The sequence below is a fragment of the Petaurus breviceps genome, unplaced genomic scaffold (assembly GCF_028583685.1).
Source record: "Petaurus breviceps papuanus isolate PSGF00001 unplaced genomic scaffold, PetGlider_PUasm1.0 90734, whole genome shotgun sequence".
In the NCBI taxonomy this organism is placed as follows: Eukaryota; Metazoa; Chordata; class Mammalia; order Diprotodontia; family Petauridae; genus Petaurus; species Petaurus breviceps.
In genome coordinates, this window is record NW_027187327.1 from 3,650,105 (window position 1) to 3,669,859 (window position 19,755).

Genomic DNA, 19,755 nt, shown 5'->3' on the forward strand with positions numbered 1-19,755 from the left:
TTGTTTTTTTTTAGTTTTACTTTTAAGGAATGAAACAATCCCTGGACATATTTATACTGTAGATATGTAGGTTTATAGGCAATTGGGAGAGAAGAGAGTCAAGAGACAGAAACCTGAACTCTTTTCTTCCCAAAGCTTCAGTTCCACATCATCTAAAAAGGGAGATAAGAATTGCATATAAAAATATATATATACAGTATAAATATGAGCAGGGATTGTTTCATTCCTTAAAAGTTTCATTCAAAGAGGATGTCCCAGCGACATATTAAACTCAACATGTCTAAAATTGAATGTAAGTTACTCCAATATCCTCTCCTCTTCCAAACTTCCCTATTTCTGTCAAAGAACCCACTGTCTTTCTCATATTCAGAATTTCGGCATTATCCTCAAATCCTCACTCTCACTCCACATAACCAATTAGTTACTAAATCTTGCCACTTCTACAATTACAATCTCTCTTTCACATTGTACCTTTTCTTTCCACTTACACAACTTCCTTGCTAGTTCAGGCTCTCATTATCTCTCACTTAGATTATTCAAATAACCTAATTGGTCTCCCTGCAACAAATCTCTTACCCCTCCAGTCTATTCTATATACTACTGCCAAAGCAATGTTCTAAAAGTTCAGTTTTGATGGCATGACTGATAAAATACCCTACTCAACCAAGTCCAGAGCACTGGTCTCTAGGATAAAATCTAAACTCCTCTGATTATCTTTTAAAGTCCTATACAACTTGACCATGACCTATCTTTCCAGCCTCAATGTATACTACTTCTATGACTGCACTCTGCGAATCCAGTCAAATTGACCCTCTGTCTGTTCTTCACACAGAATAAGCTATTTTTGGTCACCATTTCTTTGTACTGATCACTCCCAATGCCTGGAATGTATTCCCTCATAAACTATGTCTCACAGAGTCTCTCTCTTCCTTTAAAATTCAGGCACTATCTTCTGCATAAAACCTGTCCTAATCTCTTCAACCACTTTCAAACTATTTGGTATTGAATCGTGTTTTAAATATTGTTATTTATTCACTTTATACTTGTTCTGTATATCTTTTTATATGTACTTCTCATCTCCTCTATTAGAATGTAAGTTCATCATGAGTAGTTATTGTTTCATTCTTTGACCTTATACCTCCAGTGCCCAGTCTGATGCCTGGCAGTTAGTCAATACATTTAATTAGCACCTCCTATGTATCAGAGTCTATGCTAAGCACTGGGAATATAAATAGGAAAAAAGAAAGATGGTCCCTGCCCTAAAGGAGCTTACAATCTAATGGAGGAAGATAACACACAAAAGAAAGTTGAAAAGCAAGAAGGGAAATGGGTAAAAGTGAAGGTACCCAATATAAGGGCACAATGGAGAAACCCAAAGGACTTCTGGGTAGCTGGGTAGAAAATAAAGAGATGGCTGGCCTGAGCCTGGACATCTACCTTAAATTAAGGTTTTAGAAGGTCTCTGCTCCATCCTTGATTCAGGAGTCCCAGGGCAGAGAGTAGAGGTATTATAGTAGATGCTTAATAAAAACCTGTTAGCAACATTGGTTGATTGGGAGGAGAAGGAGGGAAATGTTAAGAAGATGATGTTAAAACCAAAAATATCAATATTTTTTAAAAAGATATAATTCAGGGGCATTTCTTTATGATGTATGTTGTTGATGGCAAAAAGTACATCCAACTATAGTTATATAGTATGGAAGGAAGGAAGGAAGGAAGGGTAATGCCGTGCACAGAAGCTTTCCAGAAGAATGCTACTGTGAATAGCTTTTAAGATTCTGATTACACAGTATAGTGAACACTCTATTTATTCTATAACAAATCAAAGCAAAACATTCACAGAAAATCAAGGTACAGTATTCACAATATTACAACTTATATTCACAACAGCTTATCATTAAAATGGCCACATAGTTTTCACCAAAGTGGTCACAATATTTAGAACAAAGAACAATCATCTTAAAGTATAATAGTCAAAGTCTTCCACTCTTGGGGAACACTTTAAGTTAACTCAATCAGTCACTTATTCAGCAATCAATTACTAAGTATCATACACAACTCTCCACCCCTAGGTCACTAGTAAACTACAATTTCATCATTACTCAGTACCATGGAAAGGTTTTTTCATCTTGACTTGGAGCTGGTTCTCAGATTCCTGGATCCACATCCATGGTCCCAGATTCCACCTGGATTCACCAGACTGTCACCTGGGTTCAATGGCAGACAGCTCCCAGTTCTTTGTCCAGCTCTCTGGGTAGGTCCTGCTCCACGCTGAAGTTCACAGGGTCTGGTCCATGTCAGATCCTTCACAATTTCTGCTCCCAGGAATTCAAGGCTCAACCAAGCTACAAACAGACAAAGTCTCAGCATTCTGGTCATGCTTCCTGTCTTCTAATTCCTCAGTCTTCTCCTGGACTCCTGGGCTCCTCTGTTACCTGAACTCCTGGGATCCTATTTAGAAGAAGCTCCACCACTACAGTTCTCAGGAAATTCTGGCTCAGTTCTCGATTCTGTCTTCTGTAGTTGCTCTGCCACCAGATGCTGGTCTCAAGAAATTCTGACTATGCCTCTCTGGGGTTTTTCTTATATACACACAGCATTGGCTTCCTGTTTCAGCCAACCTCTTCTTCTTACATCAGGAGACAGGAGTTCATACCTTCTGTTTCCCCAACAGAGGCTTGATCAGTTACTAAGTGCTAAGTACCTGCTACCTTTGCCAACACAAAGGGATCTTCAAATTCAAATTACATCACCATTATAGGAAGGAAGGGAAGGAAGGAAGGAAGGGAAGGAAGGAAGGGAAGGAAGGAAGGGAGGAAGGAAGGAAGGAAGGAAGGAAGGAAGGAAGGAAGGAAGGAAGGAAGGAAGGAAGGAAGGAAGCTGACAGAGAAAGAAAGAAGTTAAAATGGTACCAGACTTACTGTGGCACCAGCACAACTTAATATGAGAAACAAACTGAATAAGAAAACTTTTGTACCAAATTGTATCTGTAAAAGAGAAAACAAACCTCTAAGTCATAGGTGAGGGTGCCACCCCAGTAGTTTAGTTGGAATTTTATAGAGATATTCACGTGAAGAAGTTGACATTATTGCAATTAATCTATAAAGAAGCATTTATTTATTTGGGTTAGGATTTCACAAAATGATACCTTTAAATAATTCAGGAACAAAAGAGAAAGAGGACAGATGTAAATGAGCTTCATTCTAACAACAATTCCCTCCATTCCTATTTCTACTGCTGAGTAAAACAGCAGGAATAAAATCAGGGACACATTAAGCATGCTTCTTCTCTTGTTCTCCTACAGGTGCAACTAAGAAAGGACAATATTCTTGCAATACCATGCTCGATTTAAAGCACCTGATCATCAGGATGTGGGGAAACAAGTTTGCCAGATGCCCTTCTTCAGAGCTGTGGTCAAAAGGAAAACGTATCCAGATGTCTTAAGGATCTTTTTGCAAAAAAGAAAACAGATTTTTCTTTAAAAGCTGATCTGATAGAAAATACTGTATTAATTTTTAAATGTATTTTTTAATAAAAGTTTCTGGAACATTTCATTATCATTTACTCAAAACTTGGTATACCATTTCCTTTGATGAGCAGAATAAAGGTTTTAATTTCACTGCAGTTTTTTGATTAGTCTTACTTATTTTTTATTCAGTTAAAAAAAAACCTATAGCATAACTCTCCAGTCTTCAATAATAGAGACTGGAGAAAATAAAATACTAGCCAAAGGTAAATTTAAAGTATAAATACTACTTCACATCTAAAATGTTTAAGGAATTGTTTAAAAGTCACAGTGGTAACTCAATCTAAAACAGATAAATGGTCAGAGGATATCAATATATTTATAAGAGGGAAAACACAAATTTTTAATATAATTTTAAAGAATGTTTAACTTCATTAATAATCAAATAATAATCAACAGCTTGAAAGTATTACCTCACTTTCATCAAATTGTCAAAACTCAATACTGGCAGAAATGCAGAGAAGCAAGCACAACTCATTCATTGTTAGGGAGGACAGGGATAGAGAGTGAAAGCATCCTGAATTTTTTCAGAAACTTTCATTGGCAATATGCAGTGAAAGTTACAAATATAATCAAACAGTGACTTTGGCCCAATAATTCCATTCTTGTGAATATAAACTGAAAGTATAATTAAAAACACTAAAAAAAAATTGTTTCAAGATTTTCAAAACAGCACTGTATGTAATTGTAAAAAAAAAAAAACTGAATGCCCAATAATAGGTGATTGGTTATAGAAATTGTAAAATATTAACATAACGGAATGTTCAAATGCAATTAAGACTATAGGGAGCATGAAAATATGTGGGAAGTTGCTTACAAAATAATCCAGATTTTTAAAAATAAGAATCAGAAGAAAGGATTACATATAAGCTATAATCATATGAAAAAAGTCAACATGGATACCAGCCAAAATGGTAAAGAGAATATGCCTAATTCCCCATCACAACTACTACACAAAGATCTAAAAACACTAGACCAAACCTTGATTAGGAAATCTAAGTAAATATCATGGTGACTCATTTTTCTAGGGCAAGCTGGAAAAGGAAAACAGAGAGGTCTGAGGACACTGGGGAATGGGGCTAGTCAGGAGGGCCTAGAGCAGAGGCTTCCAGTCCAGGGACTACACAAGGCCCTAAAGCTGTACACTAAAAAATGTCCTGGAACTATGACCCCTCAAACAGCTATCTTCCTAGTAAAGCAGATCTAATAAGGTGTGCCAGGGGCTATCCTGGGCATGCTGGAGTAGTTGCTGCTACAGGCCCAGAAACACACATCACCCACAATTTCCAACTTTGCAGTGCTCTTCTAGATTGACTTTTCTCTTTCCTTTTCCTGTGTCCCTTGTGGCACCTAACCAATAACCTAGTCAGAAGTACGATATGATTCTATTGAAATTAGCTCTTCTGGTGTCCTCACTTGTTTAAATGGTAATCCTTCGATGTTTTATAACCTCACCAGAAGGGTCAGCCTCAATAACAAATTGTCTCTCTTTGAAGTCATTCACCTAAGGGCTCAAATTTACACCCAAACCCAAGCAAAATACTGGCCCCCCAAAAAAAAAAGAAAATGTCATAAATGTCATGTGCTTTCTTTCCCTGAGTATCTGACTAATCCCATGACATCATATTACAAGTATGTGGTATGTAGGCATAATGAAGATATCTGTCTTTGTGTAGTTCTGACAGAAGAGAATTAGGTTCATATTAATTCTGACTTTTTCTCTTTGCTATTAAATTTTAAAGGCCCCCCTCTCCTATAATCTGTGTTAGATTAAGACCTGAGGAAGAAAGAAACATTCTTTTATGTTCCTACTAGGTCTCTACCAAGGGAGTAATAAGATAAAGTTTGTTAAGGGAAATCCCTTTTTTTTTTGGTCTAATGTGTCTCCCTAACCTTCCCCTCCCTCCTTCCCCCTCAAGCTGCTCTAAGGCTATGGAATCTGACTCTCAAAGAAGGTTGCTTATTTCTTACCCTCCCCCCCCAAAAAAAACGCTGCTCAGTTCATTGTACTAGCTCTCTCCAAGCTCAAGTGGATGGCAAGTGAGGAAAAGGGGGAGGGAGAGTTTCAAAACTCTGCACTCCCTTCTACTCCTCCACTTCCATTTTTTTAAATGGAAGCTTAAAACATTCGAATTGGCTTTCAATTTTTAAAAATTTGAATAAATAGCCAAAGTAATAACTAAAATGCCTGAGTAAATTTCTGTTTTGTTGTTTTAAAACTAACAAACTTGCTTAAATCTTAGAGCTAATGTACATAAAGACTCATGAAAATCACATTAAGACAAAGAAAGGTAGTCCAATGAAACACCATTAAGTTGAGTTGCCAATTATTAAGGCAAGTCATGTAGCAAATAAAAACTTTTAGCATTGAGGAATCCATGTTATGTCCATATTAAAAAAGGTAATTCAAAAAGAGGGTCATGCCTAGGAAGACTTCCACTACAACAGCACTGACTCCTACAACAACACACACATACACAATTTTATGCAAGTAATTTTTAAGTAAAAATGAATATCAAGGACAACCTTGGAGAGTTAAAAAAAAATAAGTTATGAAAGAGTAATACTTTGTCTATGGGGAACAAAAGGAGGAAAGGTTGCAGAAACCTGTCCTTATGTCATGAGGGCAGTTTGAAGATAGAGGCTCTGATGAGCATACCTCATTGCACATATGAGGTTCATCTATATGTGTACACAAACACCCACATACTATCTACAGACTACCTCCTTGCTTGCCCAAGTTATTTGACTAATACCAGGTCAGGGCACTTGGGGTGGGTGGGGAGATGGAGGAGGAAAGAAAGGGCACTACAGATTGCCCCAAAATACAAGGCCTGGGTCACTGCCCAGATTCACCAGGCCCTAAGAATAATTCTGCTTAAAAATCTGACTATTTTAATAACCAGAATGTACAACCTCACTTCTAATAATTTTATATGATTTGTGAAGATCATCTGATATTAATTGGAGGAGAAAGGAGTGACTAATAAAATTGTTCATATGCTCTTTTGTAAACTAATTCAAAATATCTTGTCTTTTAATCTTCAGATTTAATATATGCATAATTCCCAAAAGGGAAATGAATTTTCTAAGACTGAAAAAGAGCCTAATTAAAGCTCCTAATCCTGCTTGAAATTAAACCTGGACACATGTTTGATGGTTTTCCTTCCTTACTAAAGTGTTTTAAAGTGTCTGATTATATAAAGTTAATAATACCACTCAATTTCCCAAATGTTTACAAGAACAAGCAAATGGTTATATTGATTTTTCCCAGTGTGATGACACTTTCAAATTTCTATACCAGTAGAAAACAGGCACAAATAAGGCAAGTTAGAGGTAAAGTCCCAAGAAAAGCAAAAGCTGAGTCCTGAGCAAATTAAATCAACACATTTTCTACTGAATCCATCTCCGAATTGAACTTCTTTCAACAAATAGTACAGGATGGGGAAATAAATCACTCTCTGAAAATAAAAGCCTCTCAAAGTTATCAATAAAGGTTTCAGTAGGAAGTTCACAACCACAACACTTAATATTTCACATTATACTGTAGTGTGATGGATGTTCACTATGGCTTTCAAGAGCAGTTTCATTAGTCACTCATTGTATGTACATCTGGAAACGACTGCAAGCTGGTGGAACTTCAGGTTGAAAGCTGGCATTCAATTAGGGTCAGCTGAAGCAACAAAATAACTAGATATCTGGATTAGATATCTAATCCAACTTCTCCCTTCTTCACAACAAAGCTCCATCTGTATAGCCAAACAATAGAAAAATGATCAAAAGCTTAACTGACTGATTAATTTAGGACCTTTAAGGTGAAAAGGCATGACAAAATTCTGCCTTTGTGGAACTACAATAAAAATTCATACCAAAATCTGAAACATCAATTTCATATTGATCTGATTATATTCTTTTGTTTTTCTTTTTTAACTACATATTTGGTTATTGTACAGATCTCTTATTTCATCAACATAGGGAACTCTCAGTTACTAAAGGAGTAACAGTCTTGACCAGGGACAATTACTTATATATTTCAAAGGCAGAACCTGAACCAAATATTCCAGAGTCCAAAGTCTGCCGTATATCCACAACCAACACTTTCTCAAACAAGTTAACAATATTAAGAACAGCTAGATTATGCCACTGTATCTAAGGAGAGTAGGGAGTAAAAATACTAAGGATGGTCATCTTCAATCAATGTTGTCAAGTACATCACTTGAAATATAAAATTATTCAGTTTCTCCCTACTACCTACTCTATGTCACAGTTTTTAAGAAATTCTTTCTTTTTAATATTAAGTATAGCATGTCAGTAAAAAATTAAATTTGACCTTAATTTATAAAACTTACCCTTTATAATTAATGTCTAAAAAAATATTTAAAGATTTTTAAAAATCAATTGGAAAGGTAGAAGGGTAGGAGAGAGATATTAGATTTATTCCAAAGAGTAGAGTGCCATCTAGTGATTATGATCCTTCTTACCAAACATATTAACTGTCCCAAAGAATGCTTCTAAACTTACCTCCCTCGCTTTAATACAAAGTTATATTTCTTTAGATATTTGACATAATATATTCAAAGAAGGGAATAGGATTTTTTAGACAAAACAAAATGATTTTTGTTAAATGTTCATGAAACTTAGGAATGTTTTATCTGGCTTTCTACCATGAGAGGAAATAAGAACCTAAGCAAATATATGTACTATTTTAGCATATTTCTTTCCCAGTTTTCCTTAAAAAGAAAGCCTATGAATAAGCAAGCTATTTAATGAAGGTCTCATTTGTTTCTGCTGCTCACTTCCTCCTTTGAATCACAATTAGCAGTTGATTTCCACAACAACAAAGTAGAATAAAATGCAAAGAAAAGTAAAAGAAAACAGAAAATATGTGAAAGAAAAATGTTTTATTATGCTTTTTCTACAAATATCACCATTATAAAGTTCTCAAACAGGCTGAAAAAGTACAGTTCTAAAAAGGAACTCAAATCGTTAATATGGATTATATGCCTACTGGGACCAAAATTCTAAAGATTTATACACAGTCCCTTAAAATCTAGTTGGAGAGCAAGGCACAAGCATGTGGAAAGGTAAATAAAGGATTAAACAATAAGTAAAGTAAGTATGAAAATCACTGTTTCTCATATTTTAGGGTTTGGGTTTATGAGAGTAAAGGGTGAGGATAGAAAGTAATCTCTTAAAGTCTGTCTACTTTAGTTTCCTGATCTGTAAAATGGGGATAATATGGGATAATATTTGTAAAACACTTTACAAATCTTAAAGTGCTATATAACTGCTTGCTATTATTAAGATGATAAAAGAATCATTTTAGGAAAATTTATGTAGTGGTGATTTGCAGGTCAGATTAGAAAAGGCAGAAACTGCACCCAAAGAAACCATTCAGGAGGACATGAAAGTAACCCAGGCATGAAATAAGAATTTAAGAATAAGGTTGTGATTGCATTAAGAAGAAAAGATAAGAGACCTCTTGAGGTAAGAATCCACAGGGTCTGCTGACTATAGAGATGAGTGAGTAAGAAAGGAAGGAAACACATCTATTAAACACTTAATCCATGTAAGGCACTGTGTTAAGAACTTTATAAATATTATGTCATTTAACCCTTATAATGACCCTAGGAGGTAATTGTTATTATTATCCCCATTTAAAAGTTGAGCAATTTGAAGTAGACAGAGGTTAAGTGCCTTGCTCAGGGTAATACCAGCTAGTGAGTGCCTGGGGTTGGATCTGAACTTAGGCCTTCCTGACTCGAGGTTCAGGGCTCTATCTATTATGACACCTAGCTGCTTACAGAGGTAAGGAATAACAATAATAATACAACATTTAGCACCTTAAGAAGTGGTTGAGAAGGATAAAGCCAAGGTGACAGAGAAAAGGTAAGGTAAGAAAAGGAGGACTCCCTAGAGCTCTCCAAATCTCCCATATTCCCCTCCAAACAATATTTTAAAATGCCTCCAAACAAATTCTGGAGCTGTAGAACCACAAAAGGATGGGGCGAAACAATATTCCAACCTAAAACAACTTAGAAGGTCAGCAAGAAAGGTTTTGCACTGGGGTGAGAATGGAGTACAGTCCATCTCAGACCACACCAGCACAAGGCAGGTCTTAGCAAACTAGCAGCAGGCTTTGGGGGCAAGTGAATCAGTGATAGCAGTGGTAGTTTCCTGACCTCTCAGTCCAGACAACTGGTCAGAAGGAGATTACAGAGATTACAGAGGTCCCTTTGCTGACACCAGGGGCAGGACTCTGTTGCATTTCCCATACATGGAACCAGGTTACAGTTCTGTGTCTCAGTCAAGGCAAGGAGAAGCACTAGCACACAGAGCTTGTGGCAGAAAGAAAGCTAGGTCCCTCATCACAATTCCATGGCTGAAAAGAGTACTTATGGTTACTCACAGACCACAACATAGTCCAGGAGAAGAGTAAACACACTTCTCCTTAGATTACAACATCCTGGAAGAACCAAAAACTTATAGATCCCCAGAATTAGATCTGAAAACAGATGCACAAAAAAAACCCTGAAGTTTGGGACAGTTCCCCCCATCCACGTCAGAAGCAGAGCCCCATTTTGACATAGAGTAAAAAGTAAGGAAAAGTAGACTAGAAAAATGAGAAAACAACAAAAAAAGATCCTGACCATAAAAAAGTTACTATGGTGACAGAGACAAGTCAGCAAATCAGAAGTCAGCAAAGTCAAAACTGCTATTTCCAAAACATCAAAGTAGAATGTGACTAGGTCACAGAATCAAATAGAATTCCTAAAAGAGCTCAAAAAATGATTTCAAAAATCAAATAAGAAAGGTAGAAGAAAAATTGGGGGGAAAAAAACAACAGTGATGAAAGAAAATCATGAAAAAAGAGTCAACAACTTGTTAAAGGAGGCACAAAAAATATGCTAAAGAAAATAACACCTTAAAAAACAGAACAGGGGCGGCTAGGTGGTGCAGTGAGTAAAGCACCAGTCCCGGAGTCAGGAGGACCTGAGTTCGGTTCCAACCTCAAACACTTAACACCCACACAAAAAAAACTAGCCGTGTAACCTTGGGCAAGTTACTTAACCCCAATTGCCCTTCAAAAGGTTAAAAAAAAAACAGAACAAGTTATGAAAGAAGCACAAAAATCCAGTGGAAAAAACAATGCCTTTAAAAGTAGAACTGAAAAAAAAGAAATATACAAAAATTCACTGAAACGAACTCCTTAAAAAGTCTGATTGGCCAAGTAGAAAAGGAGATACAAAAGCTAACTGAAAAAAAATATTTCCTTAAAAATTAGAATTGGGAGAATAGAAGCTAATGATTCCAGAAGACCTCAAGAAAAAGGTTTTTTAAGTCAAAAAATTTTTAAAAATTGAAGAAAATGTGAAATATCTTATTAGAAAAACAACTAAGCTGGAAAATTGATACAGGAGAAATCATTTAAGAATTATTGGACTACCTGAAAGTCATGGCCAAAAAATAACATAGACATCATCTTTCAAGAAATTTTCAAGGAAAACTACCCTGGTACTCTGTAACCAGAGGGTAAAATAGAAATTCAATCACCTTCTGGAAGAAATCCCAAAATGAAAACTCCCAGGAATATTACATCCAAATTCCCAAGCTCCCAGATCAAGGAGAAAATATTGCAAGCATCCACAAAGAATTCAAATATCATGGAGTCACAGTCAGTATAACACAAGATTTAGCTTCTATATTAAAGGATCAGAGTTTTTGGAATGTGATATTCCATAGGAAAAAGGGGCTAGGATCACAACCATGAATAACCTATCCAGCAAAACTAAGTATAATCCCCCAGGGAAAAACAATGGATATTCAATGAAATAGAAGACTTTCAAGCATTCCTAATGAAAAGATCAAAGTTGAATAGAAAATTTTACTTTCAAATATGACTCAAGAGAAGTATAAAAAGGTAAACAGGGAAGAACAATCAAAAGGCATTCAATAAGATTAAACTGTTTAAATCCTGGGAAGATGATACTTATAAGTCCTAAGAATTTTCTCATTATTAGGGCAGTTAGAAGGAGTATACATAGACAGAGGGCATGGATATGAGTTGAATATGATGGGATGATTAACTAAAAAAAAAATTAAGGGATGAGAAAGAGTAATGCACTGGGAGAATGAGAAAGCGAAAGGTAGAATGGAGTAAATTATCTTGCACACAAAGAGGCATGAAAAAGCTTTCTCAGTGAAGAGGAAGCACATCAACCTTACTCTTATCAGAATTGGTTCAAAAAGGGAATAACATACACACTCAGTTGGGTATAGAAATCTATCTTACCCTATGGGAAATTAGGAGGGAAGAAGAGAAGAGAGGAGAGGGAGGATGGATTGAGGGAGGCAGTAGTCAGAAACAAAACAGTTTTGAGGATGGACAGAGTGAAAGGAGAGTAAGCAGGAACAAAAATAGGATGGAGGGAAATACAAAGTAATCATAACTATAAAAAACATTTACAGCAAGTTTCTCTGATAAAGGTCTCATTTTTCAAAATATAGAGAACTGAGTCAAATTTATAAAAATAAGAACCACTCATCAATTGATAAATGGTCAAAGGATGTGAACAGGTAGTTTACAAAGTAATCAAAGCTATATTCATATAAAAATGTTCTAAATTACTATTTATTAGAGAAATGCAATAAATAAATAAAGACAACTCTTGGGTACTACCCCACACCTATCAGATTGGCTAATATGACAGAAAAGGAAAATGACAAGTGTTGGAGGGGATGTGGGAAAAAATTGAGACACTTTTGCACTGTTGGTAGAGTTGTTTATTGATTCAACTGTTCTGTAGAGCATTTTGGAACTATGCTTAAAGAGCTATAAAACCAAGCAATACCACTACTAGGTATGTATCCCAAAAAGATAAAAAAGAAGAAGAAAAAGGAAGTGTATATATACAAAGATGTTTATAGCAGCTCTTTTAGAGATGGCAAAAAATTGGAAATTGAGGGGATCCCTGTCAATTCGGGAATGGCTGAACAAGTTGTGGTATATGATAGTGATGAAATACTGTTGTGCTATAAGAAATGAAAAACAGGATGCTCTCAGAAAAACCTGGAAAGTCTTACATGAACTGATGCAAAGTGAAATGAAAAGAACCAAGAGAAAACTGTCTATGCTAACAGCAATATTGTCCAATGATCAACTGTGAAATTACTTAACTATTCTCAACAATACAAAGATCCAATGACTTATGACAAAAAATGCTATCCATCTCCAGAAAAATAATTGAAGGGATCTGAATGCAGATCAAAGAATACTTTTTGTTTTTACTTTATTTTTCTTGAGACTTTTTTTGGTCTGTATTTTCTTTCACATTGGGACTAACACAGAAATGTTTTACATGACTGCACATTTATAACCTATATCAAATTGTTTGCCTTCTCAATGAGGGGAGGTAGGAAAGAATTTTAATTAATTTTTTTTAAATTTATTTATTTTTAGTTTACAATATTCAGTTCCAAAAGCTTTTGAGTTTTAAATTTTTTCCTCCTCCTTCCCTTCCCCCCTCCCCAAGAGATAGGCTCTACATATACTTTCATATTAAACATATTTTCACATTAGTCATGTCAAAAAAATTTGAGAATGTTTAAAATTCTTTTTACATGTAATTGGGGGGGAAATAAAATATTAAATTAAAAAAAAACAAAGTATGAAGCTAAATTTTTTTAAGTGGCTGAAGAATAGGAAAGAAACAAGGATTACTCTAATACTTTGATGTGGAAGAATGTTTACAGCAGGATACAAGCTGAAGGGAGAAGTATAGCATAGTAGGAAAAAAGCTGTCCTCAGAATCAGGAACACGTGGGTTCAAGTCGAAACTCTGACATACAACAACTGGTTGTATGACTGTGAACAAGTTACTTAGCTTCTCAGTATCCTAGATGACTTTCTAAGACTATACTGAGCAGGTTCCAATCTGCATTGATAGAGAGTTCCTCCCTGAGCTTCCAATAGTGATGAAATCACAGGTCCAATAAGAATCAAAATCTAAACTCTGTAAGAATAACGACCAATCTGTTCTCTCTTGGCATCCATAGTGTATACATATGCTCATACATGTAAGTATGCTTGCATATATGTATTTATATATGTATGTATACGTATGCACACACACACACACCTTACCCACCATAAAATAGTTGGAGATGCCAATAAAGGGGTCCTACAATGCACTTCAAAGCTTCAGAGCAAGATAGGCATATACCACCTAATAGCTGCCAAGAAAAGACCTGCCATCTCTGCAGAAATGTGAATTGTCAGTGGAACAAGGAACAAAGTCAAAAGCACAGAAACTGGGAATGTGTCAAGAATATAGAGGATGATCTGACTAACACAAAAGAATTATGAAGAAGGTTAACAAAATGAACTCTGAGAAGGAAGGGAATAGATAGTTAAGAGAACAGCTTAAATGGCACACTAGAGAATTTAGATTAAATACAAAGGACAACAGGTTTCTTGAGCAGGGAAGTGATATGATGAAAATGGTGTTTAAAAAGACTACTCTGGAATCTAGATGTAACCTCCTGGTATTCTAGGAGGTTGTAGCAGTAGTCCAATTATGACGTGATAAGAACCTGAGTGAGAAAAATGGAAACTCAAAAAACTAGCCTTATTTTTATTTTATGACTATCTGTTTCACATGGCTTGAATCTTGAAAATCCTCAGGAATCCTGCATGAATAGACATTAAAATTGCTAGTAAACACAAAGAAAACTTACCATATTTGTCTCGTAAGCCAACAGTACATCTGAAGACCCCTCCAAAAGCAACATCTTCACCAAAAATTACTGAAAAAGAAGATAAATCTTTGAAGAACATAGTTTATTTTTTAAAAAATCACAATATGCTAATATCACAATATAAACACATATACTCCTAATTGACTATATCACATTCATACTTAAGACTCATCAAATCAGTCAAGCTGGAATAGAACTGTGAGCTCATTTAGTCTACCCCCTTATATATATGTGAGGAAAATGAGGATGTGTCTAAGATCATATAGATAAATTAGTAGTAAAGCCAAATTTAGAAGGGAACAAACAAAAAGGGACTCCTAATTCCCTTTTTCACCAAGTCTTGTTGCCTCAACCAAGTGAGATAATATTTGTAAAGCACTTATCACAGTGCCTGGCATATGGTAGGCACTTAATAAATGTTTGCTTCCTTCCTTTCCCTCAAAAAAAAAATGTTACACAACTCTTTCAAATAGCTACAGGTGTTTGCAAAGTCCTCCATAATTGTTTCACAATAGAATTTACGAAATATTAACATGAAATAGAGCAGCAGTGAGATTTAGTGGTAGGAAGAACATGGTTCAAACCCTGTCTCAGGAAGATACTCATTTGCAAACCTGGACAAGTCACAGCTCTCTAAGACTATAAATTGCAGAACAGATGCTCATCTGCACTGGTACAGGAAGCTCTCTATACCAGGGATGCTTAACTCAGGATCTGTGAATTTGATATTTTAAAAATATTTTCATAACTTTATTTCTCTATAATTTGTTTCCTTTATGATCCTATGTATTTTTTTGTTCTTTTTTGGCTTTAAAAACACAATTCTGAGAAGAGGTTGTGATAGTAATGGAATATAAAGATTCCCCTGTATTGGCTTGGTTTTCAAATTGATTGTGTTAAAACTCAGAGCTTGTTAATCCCACCTGTGGGATGGACTTGTTGATGTGAAAAGAAAGTCCTGAACTGGGAGGAGCTGGTGACGTAGATTTGGAGAGACACAAGAGAGAGGCAGAAGAACTTTTTGGAAGCAATACCTCGTGGAGGCAGAGAGAGAGACTGAGAAGGATTGCTGAGGGCCACTTTGAATTGCCCTGAACTTTTGAGACCTGCCCCCTGAGCTGCCAAGGACTGAGGAGACATGGCTGTTTTGCTGGTACTTTGTCTGTCTGTTTTGATGTTGTTTTGCCAGATTTGTCCACTGGTGAAAGACAGTCCTTTTGTTGAAGAAGTCCTGGAACCTGGCTGTTGGCTAAGAGCTCCTGAGACTGTCCTGCAGGCAGAGAGTGAATACTGTCCACTGGTGAAGGACAGTGCTGTTGTTGCAGGGGTCTGGAGACTGTCCTGCAGACAGAGTGAATACTGTCCACTGGTGAAGGGCAGTGCTGTTGTTGCAGGGGTCTGGGAACCTTTCTGTTGGTTCAGAAGCCCTGAAGAAGGATTTTCTTGTGTGTTTGCAGAAATCCTGGGAGAGGGTTTTGCTAATGTTTTCAGGGGTTCTAGGACTGTTCTACAGACAGAGGATGAATTAATGAAGGGACTGGCAATGTATCTTGTGGCCTTGCTAAGCCTTGTCTCCCCAGGAACTAAGATTGCTGAGAACTTGCCTCATGTCAAGATGAAGAAAAGACCTCCATTTGGGTATTAAGTGCTGTGCTTAAACTTGATGTAACTCTGGGGTAGATTCAATTGTGATCCAGGGGTGGGGAACTTTTGACCTTTTTGTGCTCTGTGATTGAACAAATGAAGGTATTTTACTTATGTTTGGAAACTAATCTCCATTTGAGAAGAGGGGCTTTGTGTTGGATTAAATGAAGGTACAGCCTAGGGGTGGAGTAGTATTTAGAACAGGGACTTTGTAATTGATTGATTGATTGGAAGGTCCTGGGGTGGGGTAGTACTTGGAGATTATTTAATCACACTTAGTAAATGCTGTATTTTGAATGATGTCATGTTTTGATCTTCTCTGTTCTTGGTTGGTCACTGAATAAAATGGAGAGCACCTATGCTGGTATTTTGAACCTTGGGAAGTTGCCTTTCCTTGGCATTACATTACAGAGGTCCACAGGTTTTACCAGATTGACAAAGGGGTCTGTGACACTTAAAAAAAAAAGTGAAGAACCCCTGCTCTTCATAGATTAAATGGTAGGTCAAGGAAAAAAATAATAATATCAAAGATTTTATGCTGTTGTAAATACTTTTAATTTGTGTATGTCTTTCCCAGGGAATGTCAGATAAAAAAAGTAAAGTATCAGCTAAAACAGTAACAACAACCTTTTCTCTTATAGTCCATGATGGATGGGTGTCCTTAAAATGCTAGTCAGAATCCCAAATACCCAAGAGAGAAAGTGTGGGACTAAGGAAATTTTTATGTTTGACAATGTATTCCAGGTCCTAGGATACAGCTCAATGGAGACATATAGGAAAGTAATAAATATTTCATGGTTAATATTTACAATGTATGTTTTTCACTGGCAGGGTGGAGAGATGGGGAGGAGATATGTAGTGAAGAATTCTGCCTTAATTCAGAACTCAAAGGCTTTAAATCCCAATAGAGAAAACATTAATCAACTTCCCTGACCTATAGTAATTTGGATTCTTCCTATGTTATTATTAAAAGTCAGCATTAGTGTTGAGTTGTATGTCTAATAGTGTAGATTAATTTTAAGTGACCCATTCTCATACTGTGACCAATAGTATCCATTTCTGAGTTTTTATATGACAAAAACATATGACTGATTTTCAGAGGTTTCAAACACTTGATCTTGATCTCAGAACACCATATTCTAGCAAAATGAGTTAATACTTAAATATTAGGTTTGAAAAATTGATTTGGATCATGCCAGCAATTAATGATAATGATAATTATGCTATACTAGAAAGAAGGCCCAAGAATCAAGAGTCCTGTGCTCTACCTCTGGCTCTGCTGCTAGTGTTGCCCTATTTCCTCATGTGGAAAGGAAAGGGTTGGGCTGGGCTAGAGCATTTCTCAACTTTCATCTACTTATAAAATCCCATGATAATAATAAAAAATAAATACAGGTCTAAATAGGGAAAAGTTGATCAACAAGGTCAATCCAAAGTGTTTCAAATAGGTACAATAACTGAAACACAAAGCTAAAAATCAGTCCTATGTTTAAGTCTAAATTCATTACATGCAATTTGCTATGTTATGAAGAATATCAAAGTATATAAGGCAATTCAATATTCAGTTAAAATCAAGATTCCAATTATGTCCAAAGTAAGCATGTTTAATTTAAACTTTATTTTCCAAATACAGAAGAAAATAAATATTTCATTTCTTTGGTCAAAACTTGAAACATAAAAACATTACATCTTTTCAACTTTGAATTGACTTTTTGGTTGGATGCTATGAACTTTTTCTCAATCCTCATCCTTCTGGACTTTGCAGCATTTGACAATGTCTATCATCCTCTTTTCCTTCATATTTTTCTCTCTTGGTTTTCCTCTGGTTCTCCTCCTACCTGTCAGAAAAGTCTCCTTTACCCCCTGCTAACTGTGGATGTCCCCCAAGTCTTTGTCCTGGATCCTCTTCTTTTCTCCCACTATGTGATTTTTCTTAGTGATCTCATCAGTTCTCATAGATTCAATTATCTCAATTCAGATGATTATCAGATCTACTTATCTAGCCCTAACCTTTCTCTTGACATGGGGGTCTCTGTCTACTGAACATCTCAAACCAGATATCCCATAGACATCTTAACTCAACATATCAAAAATTGAATTCATTATCTTTCCCCCAAACTCTCCTCTTTTCTAAAATCCCCTCATCTCTACCCACTCTAATCTATCCTCCATTCTGCTGTCAAATTGATCTTCCTAAAGTATAGGTCTGACCACATCATTGCTATGCAATAAACTCTAGTGACTTCCTACTGCCTCCAGAATCAAATATAAAATTCTCTGTTTTTTAAAATCTTTCATTGCCTGTCCCCTCTCTACCTTTCCAGTCTTCTTATATCTTACTGCCCTTGAATTATGATTCAATGAAACTGGCCTCCTTGCTGTTGCTCATACAGGGTCCTCCATGTCCTGACTCCAGGCATTTTCACTGACTGTCCCCCATACATGAATATTCTCCCTTCTCATGTCCACTTTCTGGATTCCTTCAACTCTCAGCTAAAATCCTGCCTTCTGCAAATAAGTCTTTCCCAGTCCTCCTTAATGCTGGTTTCTTTTTCTGTCTGAGATTATTTCCACATTACCTTGTATATAGCTTGTTGTGTATAGTTTTTTGCATGTTGTCTTTCTGATTTGATAGAGAGCAACTTGAGGATAGAGATTATTTTTTTTTCCTTTCTTTGTATCCCTAACCCTTAGCACAGTGCCTGATACATAATAGGCACTTAATAAATACTTCATGACATGACCAATAAGTGACAGACCAGTTGTAGCTGCTTTAGTGGAGAAATGGCTTATCCCAGGAGTTTCCCACACAATCACAGCTTCTTCAAGTAGCTACATGTCAAACTATACAACTTTAAAGTTTAGCCAGATCATAGAACTATTCTTAAGAGTTTTGATTATACAAACACAAAAATGAAACATTAATTCACCATGCCTTTTCTCCTTTCACACCCAATATATTTAAGACCAAAATCTTAAAGGCTATTGGTTAGTATTAAATAGCTGAGATCTATATACCACCTTGAAGTTTGCAAAGTATCTTACAATATGTTCATATTTGGGACTCACAATAACCCTGTAAAGTAGTTACTATAGCTATTATTATCCCCATTTTAGAGATGAGGAAAATAAGGTTTAGAAAAGATCATAGAAAGACAGATTTAGAACCAGAAATTCTTCTTCCTCCTCTTTCCCCTGCCCTTGTCCTTCCTCTTCCTCCTTCTCCCTCCTCCTATTCTCTCTCTGTCCAAGTGGGAAATCATACTTTTACATGTGGGTTCTCTGTCAAAAGGAATATAAATTTTGATCACTAACACTTCACAAGGTATCTTGGAGTTTGGGGGCTAGATTTTTTTTCCCCTACTTAAATTATTCTATCATTTCCCCCCGAAAAATTTGAGACAATTAACTTTTGTCTCATGTAGCTTTCATTTATGATTTCTTGAAATATAACTCTGAAAAAAGAGGCTCTGATGAAGCCCATGAGTCTTCCCATGGAGCTACCTGACTATGCCTTTAAATCCAAATCACTGGCTCTCACTGTTTGACCAATAATAGGTCCCTTCCAAAGCCTCACTTCCTTATTGTTTGTGTTTTGATGTCTCAGAGTGAGTGTACATAGAAATTGTTTCTGTTCTGGCCAGAAAGCCCTCCCAGACTGATTCTTTTGTGAAGGCAAATCAGGCCATCTTTTGCCTCCATTCTTACCTGTTCTTTAGCTTCTGAATAGATGTTGCCTGAAAAACTGAGACTTAGCTTAAAAAGGCCAAGGTCTCCCACTACATCCTGGGCCATCTCCAGTTGACCTGACATGTCTTGCCAGTGAG

At 36.1% G+C, this 19,755-nt stretch overlaps 1 protein-coding gene across 6 annotated transcripts in view; it reads right to left on the reverse strand.

The window, feature by feature from the left end:
- BCKDHB (branched chain keto acid dehydrogenase E1 subunit beta) overlaps nt 1-19,755 on the reverse strand; it is a 274,508-nt gene that overhangs the window by 230,329 nt on the left and 24,424 nt on the right. For all 6 annotated transcript variants that reach the window (XM_069066957.1, XM_069066955.1, XM_069066956.1 and 3 more), the window contains exon 3: nt 14,264-14,332. In XM_069066957.1, the coding sequence (XP_068923058.1) occupies nt 14,264-14,332 (69 nt within the window). The remainder of the gene's footprint in view (nt 1-14,263; nt 14,333-19,755) is intronic.